General features: G+C 37.3%; 1 protein-coding gene across 1 annotated transcript in view; it reads left to right on the top strand.

The window, feature by feature from the left end:
• Nucleotides 1-1,622: 1,622 nt before the first annotated feature.
• The window catches only part of UXS1 (UDP-glucuronate decarboxylase 1), a gene marked incomplete at its 5' end in the record, with an annotated part of 50,487 nt that continues 41,381 nt past the window's right edge, over nt 1,623-10,728 (top strand). Inside the window, 4 exons of the mRNA XM_009698588.1 lie at nt 1,623-1,666; nt 4,379-4,427; nt 6,537-6,580; nt 10,586-10,646. Coding sequence (XP_009696890.1) covers nt 1,623-1,666; nt 4,379-4,427; nt 6,537-6,580; nt 10,586-10,646 — 198 coding nt within the window. The remainder of the gene's footprint in view (nt 1,667-4,378; nt 4,428-6,536; nt 6,581-10,585; nt 10,647-10,728) is intronic.

Here is a 10,728-nt window from a genome sequence, read left to right as displayed (position 1 = left end):
CTGTTCTAATATGAAGCTTCCTTATCTTTTCCCCAGAAGACAACAGAGGTTTATGATACCACCACAGATACCACATTGCCCTCCTACAGTTTGTTTGATAGTCTGTCGTGGATTCGTTTGAGTTACTCTTTGAATTACTCAGCAGCACTCAGTAGTTAAAAACAGTTCAGTAGCTTTGCCATGCCCTAAAGAGTAGAACAGCGACTGCGTTACTGTCTTCCCCGCTCCTCTTTCCTGGATATGTGCCCTTATTTCTCTTGCCTGGAAGGTGCTTGTGAGGCTAGCAGCGTTTTTTGTTTTCTTGTTTCTGTTAACACCTCATCATCTGCTTGAGATCAATGAGTAATAATCATGAAAATGTATGTGCAAAGCCTGACTCTAGGCAAAATACTTCATTAGCTGCTACTTGAGACCTGAAGTGCAGTTCACAAAAACTGAGGACACTTAGAAGCTTTCTGTGTGTATGTTAATACTGCATATAGACTACTCCTCCTTAAGACCAAGTGTAATTTGGTTCCTTAGTTGTCTCTTAAAGAGCGATTGCAGAATGGTTTTCTGGAGATGTTTGGGGTGTACTATTTCATCTGTTGCTTATTGTTGCAGAGTCCCTTACGTAGCTGTTCTGTATTAACCTTGCTTGTCAACTCTGTAGTGTAGCCTGGCTTATGGCTTCTCATTTTTTTTCCCTTTAAACTATGTTCTGTGTCCCAGTTGAAAGTTAAAAGGAAAACCAGTGTTCTGATAGTGTTTATTTAATTATTTAATCACTTAAATCTGGAGCAGTTTCAGAAGATTTTTTTTTTCCCCTAGTAGAAAATAAATTGGGCAGATTAATCGTTTTGTGATCACACAGAAATGACTGATACAAGTTTGTTGTGCAATTTTATTCTGCTTTTTGCCTTCCTTAAAACTTTTCTTCCCTTACAAACAGTGTAGTAAATGAGCTTTGTTTGCTTAGTGAAGCATTTGGTTATATTATTTAAGTACCTTATGTATCTACATCACAGTATATGCATATTTAGAGAGAACACACATGTGCAGAAGCACTTGCTACCTTTAATACAGGACTTTTGTGGCACCTCTTTGGAGTGGTTCAGCTATCGCCTGTAGTGCCCGGTCTTTTTACTCTTGTCAATCTGCAGTTTCCAATTTGTGTGGTTCAAGTCAAAAGGACTCCTTTCTTGCTCTTGCCATTTTTTTTCAATACCCCTAATAAACAAGTCCAGAGTTCTGGTTTGTTCAGTTTGTGTGCGGTGACAAATTATAGTGCAGAGAATTCTTGTACATTTTCTGTATGTAGTATAGTGTGGGGATAATGATCAGATAAGTGTATCTGCTGATTTACTGGTCAGATAATTCCAAGTGTGCACTGGAGTAGTCTAGTCCTTTTTTTATTGCATTACTATATTTTCCTACTTTTTTTTATAGTTTCGTGTAGTTTCCTCAGAATTCCCCCCATACTCTTAAACTGTGTTCTAGTCACTTGGTGTGTATATATATCATGTATGTAACTTACTTAGATAATTTGTGATTGACATACTTAATATTGTTTTAAATTCCTTCTGATGATAATAGGAAAAAATGACCTCATGTACTGTAATATGACACTGTAATGTTCTCTCTCTTCTTATTTTTCAGCTGTATGGGGAAACTTTGTCAATATGAGGTAATGTATATCACTTTTGTATTGAATATTCTTATCTGAAGTAAAATTAACTTACCTTTCCCATCAACATGTACCACTGTATATCAAGTAGGGAGAAAACAAAACAGCAGCTCACGCTGTTTGGTTGGTTGCTAAGCTGCTGATACTATTTTTTATATACAAGGTGTTCAGTCTCGAAAAGGGTTTTATGTCTGCTGCAAATCTCGCCCGGGATCTTACACTTCAGCATCTACCTTTCTTTACACAAATTCATCTTCTGATTTTGGATTTTTCAGGCAAGTTGGTTGGCATAGCTGGGCACATAGGTTTGGATTCTACTTTTCTCAGCACAGATCTGACCATATCTCGGTGACAATACAGGTTTAAACATTGAAGCGCAGCAGATCCTCCACTGCTTACCATAATTATGTTTCTGTACCTAGAATTAGAAATGTGGGTTTGGGATCTTTTCCTCTTCCATAATTAAATGGGAGAAAATCTGATGGTTTAACTGCTGAAAAGCAAAAAAATCCTGCACTGTCCCTTAGAATTTTTGCCCTTAGAAAGAGGAAGGCATAGCATACGCATACAAAACATTCAGATTTTCACAGCATTTCTGCTTGCATGTGAGTGAGTCACCTCTGGGAAAATTGGAGGACACAACTGAAAAAGAAAGTGAAGAGAATTTGAGGACAGTCTGTTCCCTACAACAAAGTCTTTGTGCATAGAGAACAAAACATTTCACCCTGTTATTTTGCTAGTAAAGAAAGTTTGAGGCAAAGTAAGAAAAATAGTAAGTTTTCTGTGGGCTCTGATTCATCCACGACAGCTTACCCTGGGATCTGTTCCTGTCCTAAGCTGTCAACTTTACTCTTGGAGTTTCCCACCCTTGCTACAAAGAGTGTTCAGCTGTTCGACAAACAGCTGCTGAGCTGCAGATGGAGGTATCATTTAGTTTCCCATGTTATCGTGACCAGCAAACTGTGGTAGCTCTGCAGCTGTTCCATGAGCAGCTGAGCATTTCCAAAGGAAGGACAAGAACCTCAGAGAGGGATTTGAGGAGTGCAGGTGGATGTGGGATCCAGCTTGTTCACTGCCTAATAAGCTGTCCTCACAAATTCTACCATTAGCTGCATCTGACTTCTTGTTTGAGATGTCCCTTATGGAGCTATCGAGGGGGAAAACTTAATTTCTGAAGGTCTGATGTTGGTCCTTAGCCAATAAGATTGTCTTTGTTAGGAGGAAGAGCTCATTAAAAAACTAAACTGCAGAGTACAGGTCCTTAAGTTTCAGGATTTGTGAGTAAACAATGGTAGGAACCATTTTTGAGGTGACCTTTTAATATTCTGAGGGGTTTTCCAAATTTTCCTTGCTTGTTTAGCAGAGAAGAAAGGCTATGTATTCCACAGATTGTTTGCATAGCTTTTTCTAAATTTCTGTTATTTGGCAAAACATTTGAAAAATTCACAAGAATTAATTAATGTTGCTTCCTTGCAGTAAATTCATACTATGTTAACTGGAAGGTTTTTGTTTACCACTATCACAATAAATTACAATTTGTTTTGAAAAGACGGTTCAGGGCCTGTGTGTCTTAGTGAAGGAATTCACTGCATGCTACTGATAGGACAAAATGAATCTCATTAGTAAGATTTTTGCCTCAGTAATAGATTGAACAGACTTTTTAGTAAGAGTTTTACAGAGGGATATGAAGGGAATCATTGCTCTAACTTCTAACAGTGTGGCATATGTATATCTGCTTAACAAAGGATCTTCTGTTTCCCTAGGTGTAATGACATCAGGTCCCAAGTAAAGGAGTTCTGTTTTATTTGAAAGAACTCCATTTTGTGTTGGATACCCATGAATCCTGTAGTATGCAAAAACTAACTACTGTAAGATAGATAATTCCCTTTTCAGAAGGTTTAGTTGAAAAAAAGAATTATGCAAACTTAAGGAAAATTGCATAGACTAGATGCAAGAGGTAAAATTTAAAAATACATATTCTACACTTGTAGAAATTTACTCAAAGAATGAACACAATTAATTGAGATACTTTACACAATTAGATGCTAAATAAGGCCACATGGATTTGTGCAAGACACCAACTTCTTGGACAGTGCTCAGTTTTCACAAGTTACCTTGACATCCTTCATCCTTGGCTTCATTTCAAATGGGTAACATTTGTGCGAGAAGACAGTGTTGCCCATCAAATGGTCACTTAAGACAAGTTTTAGTATAGGGTTTTTTTTCCCTTCTGTTTCGAAAAGTTCAAAATCAAAGCTGGACACGTTTGCCCTTCTCTCTTTTTGAATGATATTACAGTTATAGTTGTGCCATTAAGAGTAAATGTTTTGTTAGCATACTTGTAGCATACAGTAAACAGAGACCCTCAAAGAGACATCTTAGGTATTTGCATAGTAAAGCTACACTCTGCTGACCCTACCTTAGTGCAGTGATTAGACACTTTTCTACGATGAAGTTAATTTTCTCTGTAAAATGAATGTCATCTTTATTGTTATTACTCTCCCGTGGGCTTGGTTCAGTTTCTGCCAGACTTGGTGACAAGAGTAGCTGATTTCAATGGAAATTGAACCATCTGCTTTCATTTGCTCTGAGTATGTCTTTGAAATAATAGTAACTTGGGATGCTTTGAAGATTCTGTTTCAACAGGATGCAGGTGCCATGGAGCAACTATTGCTTAGGTATGGATTATGTTTTTTTCTTTCTTGTCAACAGGTCTCTTCAAGAAAATGGGGATCAGAAGGTGGAAAGTAAAATAGAGGAGGTTAGTTTGCTAATAGTTGTGGTCTGTGTTGTTTTGAGGACTCCATTTCACTCATTTCATATTGAAAGGGTCTATTTAGTTCTGTCTCATTGCTCTCCATTCCACTAAAACCATTCAAAGCATTGAATTTGTGTCTGTACATAAATTTTTGAACTGTTCTTCACTATAGTGGAGTTTATAACATAGATCTGTGACTCTCATTTTTCAATTTTTTTTTCTCTATATCTTTCTTGAAAGTAATAGCTCTACTGTCTCATTTGCTGCAGAGACTGTGGTAGAGTCCTCCTGAGAACTCTTTTTGTTACTGAATGAAGGATATAAACAAATTCTTTCCTCTGTCACCTTTAGAACATGTTAAGTATATCTGAGTTTCATTAGAAATTTGAAACCTCCTAAAAATGCTTTGCTTTGCTCTTAACTAACGAGCAAAGGTAGAGGTGTTTGTGGTCAGGGATGGTGTACAGTACCAACACTTTAAGCACAAGACCTGGAAATTTCTGAAGTAGACATGAGTATTAAAAACACTGGTGATTCTGAACTTCTGTACCAATACCTCTGAATTTCCATTTCAACCCCAGTTTGTTGTGAAATATTAAGAACGTGTGCAACAGATCTTTCTCCAGATGTTTTTAGACTTCCAGTCTAGTAACAATAAAACAAAAAATTTAATAGATATAAAAATCTTCGAGGTCAATACCCCCTACCTATCCCTTGTGTGGGTGCGTGTGACTGTACTAGTGTAGTCTGGTCTGCCTAGTGTGTTGTGTTGCTCCAGGTTTATATAGCAATCCTTGCTCTGAACACAGAGAGAAGCCCACTGAAATTGCTTAAAATCAATGGAAAGATTGTGTTCTTAGTGTCTTTTGCATTCCTCCCTCCCTCCTTTTTTTTTTTTTAAATTCTGGTAAACAGTGCAACAAGCATCTGAAAATCCCAAGTATGGTCAAATGCTTGAAATTCAGTGAGTAGATCAGAGTTATTGTAAGGTCTGAGAAGAGCATTTCTGGATCTTGTGTTTAAAACTTCAGTTGTACAGTATCTTGAACCATCAGAATAAGTATAACTGTTTCAAGAACTATTTGCTGCTGCACAGAGCTAGAAATTTATTGAATATAAAGGACATTACTGTGTTTCCTCTTCACATGAATAAGCAGCTTATTTTAGTTCATGAAGTTCCTGAGCTGTCCAACTCTAACCAACAGTATTTGTACAAAACAAATTAATGGTGGTTGGTGATGTGTTCATGTATAGTACCATTCCAAGCGATAACCCTTTGATAGCTTTCAACTTATGTATGGCCCTAGATGGTAAATTTTGTGATAAGGTTTTAGAAAACTTAAAAACAAGAGTTCAGAGACTTGTTGAAATTTGTCAGGACTGTTAGAAATTTGAGTCCTGTGATAAAGAACCTGAAACTGATGCCAACTTAAGTGATTATCTCTTTCAAAGCAGTGAAAATGCAAAGAGAAATCTTGGAAGGTAAACTATATTTCTGAATAAATTTCCTTTTAATATTTTTTGAAAGACTAGATACACCCTTAAATCATGATGTAAATTTCAAATCTTAGATTTTGAAACATGATGTTTCTTCAAATTCACATACTATATTCTGAGAGAATTACAGCTTATGCACTGGAGCTAATACCTGTGTTTCTGTGTCTGTGTACTCTTAAGTATGTGTATGTACTGTCCATTTAAAAAGTTGAGGTTTTACTGACTGTGCTATTGTGCTATTGCTCAATATAGATTGCGTTTGACAACCTCAGACAAGTCACTTGTGACTTCACTTTGCCAAATAGGCATCATAACATTGAATGTTCTTACCAACAAGGCTATGGTACTCATAGCCTTGAGGTGTTTTGTTTTCTGTGGTAAGCTAAAGGATTTCACACGGTACTAGGTGATTTGATTTTTGGTGAAACATGTTCAAGGATTTTTTGAACATAAAGGCTGCTTTAAGATTCAAGTTCCTTGGAGTGTCTTCAGTGAAACTCTTCATGAGAGACTGTTTGCCATGATTTTTGCTCTAAAGTAACTTCCTATATGCATGTTTTGTGATGTGAATCTTGTTCTGTTCTTCAAAGATTAAATATTATTCCTTTGTTTTAGGCTGTTGCACCTCTAAGGGAGAAAATCAAAGATCTAGAAAAAAGGTACGTCTTTTGCTGAACTTGGGAAGCAGTTAAAAAGCACAGTTTGTTTTCTGTAGTGGTCAATTCTGTAGTTATAGGCTTCAGATAAATGTTTTGCGTATACCCTCAGTACCTTTGGATTTTTATCATATCTAAGTGAGGAGGGACCTTGAATGCTGTAAGACCTTAATGCTTAAGGTATTCAGGTTGATGAATCCCACTAAAGTAAACTGCGAATGTTGGATTTTTGTAAAGTTCAAATCCTGTGGAGGAATTTGCTGGTTTGAGTCCAGCTGGTGAACGGATTACCATGGTTTAGTAAGTCTGACCCAGGTGTGTGTGAAACATACTGGTTTCAACTTCAAAAGACTGAAAATATGTTTTACCTTGCATTTCCCACACTTGTGATCATTTACCATGGTTCAGCTAATGTACAGTGATTTGCCTGTGAATCTTAGTCTGTGCATGTGCTTTGGATAAGCCCAACTGACTCCCTCCTCGTAGGATTTGTTAGGGAATGTGCTGTCTTGGATTAAACCGGATGATGTGATTGAGGAAAAGCAGACAAGATTTTTGATGAGCTGCAGATATTTAATACGTGCTGTAGTTCCACAAGCACCTTAAATTGATATAGTTGTTGGGGGGGAAAAAAATAAAATAATCCAAGTCTAATCCATTTCTCCTTGGCTGCCTGTTTCCACCCTGCAACATTGCTTCATTACTTTTATGCTAGCAGAACCACTTGAGCACTGATGTAAGCAAGCTGGATGGGGAAACTAGGCATTTCAGTCTTTCTTTGCAAATAACTCCCCTGCTCCCCAGCCTGCTTGCCTTTCCACCAGATCAGTTCTCCCATCTGAGTGTCCTCATGGGCAGATGCTTTTTTTTCCCAAAATAAAGTCTGGAGTAGGGGTGGGAATTCTTGGCTCTGACAAGGACACTGATGCTTTTGACCGTGACACTGTTGATGTCCCAGGCAAACAGCTAGCTGAGAATGCTGCATTACAAAGGGCCAAGTCTGGACTTACCCAAGCAGTACCAGTAAGCCTGGATGGTTATGTGTGGCATACTCATGGTTGTGTGCTGGTCCTCTGGAGAGGGGAGCAGAATACCATTGGTCTTGGCCAGAGGTATGCTTGACACCTGCAGTGTTTTGGTGTTTTGAGTTTTGTTTTGCCAGTGAACAGTTGCCCTTCCTCCTCCGACCTCTACTGTGCTGTTAAAAAAAAAAAAAATTGTCAGTTCTATTTTTTTACAATTAGTTTGAAAGATTCAGTGACCTGCCACATGTAATTTGTTTCAATGAGAATACTGATGTGATTGGTCACATCTTAATGTAAGTGTGAACTTCATGGGTGGAACGAGATAAGGTATTGGCAACATGAAACAAATTGCAGGCTGCATTACCTGTAGTAGTTGCATGGGATAGTACCATGCCAATTGTAACAGTCAAATTATAAAAGTTTTATGTTCAGATGAAATTTTTGATGTCCTGCCTCTGTTCAATTGACTTAGTCTTTATTAATAACGCCGTATATCTTCAGCTTCAGGTGTTGGCAATTCAGGCATTTCCTCCTGCCATTCACAGAGGACCTTTGTGGGACAGTATCCTGATTGGCTCTTTTTTTATAATTGTTAAATTTTTCCACGTGAGCAATGAGTTGTTGGATGGAACCATGAAGTTAAAACTTCTCCCAGGAGTCATCTAATGTTCTTTTCTTTTTGAGTAGTGTTTGCAGTGTATTGATGAGTCTTGTTTCAAATGTCTAGCAATGAGGAGAAAGAATCAAAATATTTTTTTATCTCTGTGTGAACCCATCTGGGAATTATACTTTCACAAAAGGTGGCCTTATGGGCTGTTATGACCCATATCAAAATATGGGCTCTTATTGTTGTTGGGTTTTTCAAATAGTGTAGTCATTTACCTCTGCTGGTTCAACTGCATGTGGGTTGTTGCAATTAATAATTTTTGGATTTTATATCTATGTAAACTGACGGTAAATAACTACTCACTGTCAGGTGCCTGAAGGCTGATCCTGCAAAGCTTACTCTGTAGTGCCAATGTTGTGTTGTTTTTTTTTTTTTACCTCATAAGCTGATAAAACCTGAAAGTAAACCATTGTCATGCTTTTGGGAAGCAGGAAAGACAGGAATTCCTTAATGCTAGTCTCATGACAAGAGATTGTTTAACTGAAGCTAAAGTTGGAAAGATTTTACTAATAATTTGCACAGCAAAAGCATTGCTGTGTGGTTATCAAAGCAAGTATTAGGTCAGGATAAACTCAATGTTGTTGTTAAAAGATGAACATTCAGCTGGATCAGTTCCAGACTCCTGAACACTGCCTCTAAGCTAGTACTGGTGTAATGGGAGGAGCAAAAATGGTTGGGAGGTCCTTTTGGCAGCAGGATGACTCCATGCTGGATTAATATGACCTTAAAATAGTGGTCTTAAAAATGGAGGAGAGTAACTTTTACCTGGCATCAAGTTATTTGGCACTTAGCTCTTTTTAAACTCCATAAACTTCATGTTGTTATTGGTGGATTTGCTTTTCTCTCACAGGAAGGCTGTTTTACATGTCTGCATTATACTTTCGCACTGCTGTTTCTCATTGCTTCAGCTGAAATCAAAGAAATAGTGTTACTGCTAGCGGTCCGCGTAGTGACGTAAGGGAGGTGTAAGTAGCTGCTTAGTTCAATCTTCCTGTAATGGTAACTAGTGGAAGATACATTCTGCTGCCATATTTTCTCTATCCAAAAAACTGAAAACGGCTTTCTCTCTGGGATAGAAGTTGACAGAAGTACAGAAGCATCTGTGCTTTGCTTCTGAAGAATTCCTGTTAAGCCAGTACTGCAGGTTAGAAGCAGAGCAGGTGCTCAAAGATCAGAGGTGTAGGGTCAGTTCAGTCAGAGTCTATTTGTGAGTAGATGAAAATGTAATCTTATTGTGAATGCTTGGCCTGTGTGCCTCCTGCGTGCTATGTCCAATCGCATCACTAGCAGGTGGACTTACTGGAGAAGAGTAACCATAGTTTGATTTCTGTCCAGTGTCACACTTTTATTGAAAAACCTGAGCTATTAAATATTGCCAAGACTACAATGCTAATTACTGAAATAAAATGCACACCTCCTTTCAAACCTTCCTTTGGAGGAGTTTGTTTCTGTATGCAGAATGCATGCCAGTGAAGGGAGAAAAGTGATATAATTCCATGTTCATGAAATCATCCAAGGTTCTGCGCATCAAGAGCTTGAGAGAGCACCTAAGACTCATATGTCATATAATTTTATTTTAGGATGTTTTAGTTTTCATTAAGTTCCTGTAAAGAAGAAGGTGCAAAAAAATTAAAGGATCTAGAAGACCATCAAAACAATGGCAGTCTAGCTATTTCTGAGAAGAAAATTAAGATTAGCTTTCATACTGAATAAGCTCTCTGGTAAAAATTGTTGAAGTATCTCAAAAGAGTTTCTTCGACATTCTGATTGCAAACTTTACGTTGATTACTGTAAAACTTTAAGGAGACTTAAAACTTTATATTGTAAATTTCACATTGAAACTTTAAGGAAAAGTGTTTGAAGTCACTGCGGTAAGTCAACACAACTTGCTTTCTTTTCTAGAACTCTTAAGAAGGTTGTTTGCTTTTTAAAACTTTAAAAAGAAAAAAAAAAAACAATCGTTGCTCGAGTTTTATTGTTTTATTCTTTTGCAATGTCATGCCTGGCTGCAGTTCTGCTGTCAAAAGATAGAAGTCAAGTGATTCATTCTAGAAAATCAGTTAAGCAGAAATTTTAAAAACACTTTTTTCAGATCAGTTTTTATATTTCTCACAGTGCTTTTACAAAGCATACGCATTTTTTCATGTTGGCCCAGATCTATCTTTAGAAAAAAGGGATTAAACATACTCTTAGCAGAACTTAAAAAATGGGAGGTTTTCAGAGTACTTTTTCATATTTCAAAGCCAGGTATGTGAAAAAAAGAAGCAAGGCTGAAACTTACATAGTCTCTTTTCTTTGTTTTGAAATGTTCTGTAGTTTCACCCAGAAATACCCACCAGTGAAATTTTTATCAGAAAAAGATCGTAAAAGAATCCTGGTAAGTTGGTATTTACTCAGGGGTTGGTTTTGGGAAATACAAAAAAATTCTGTGCGAAGTAATCAGTCTTGTAGGATTAATT

The sequence above is a fragment of the Cariama cristata genome, unplaced genomic scaffold (genome assembly GCF_000690535.1).
Source record: "Cariama cristata isolate BGI_N322 unplaced genomic scaffold, ASM69053v1 scaffold9594, whole genome shotgun sequence".
Classification (NCBI taxonomy): domain Eukaryota; kingdom Metazoa; phylum Chordata; class Aves; order Cariamiformes; family Cariamidae; genus Cariama; species Cariama cristata.
The sequence above is the reverse complement of the archived record's forward strand: the minus strand, read 5'-3'. Positions and strand labels throughout refer to the sequence as shown.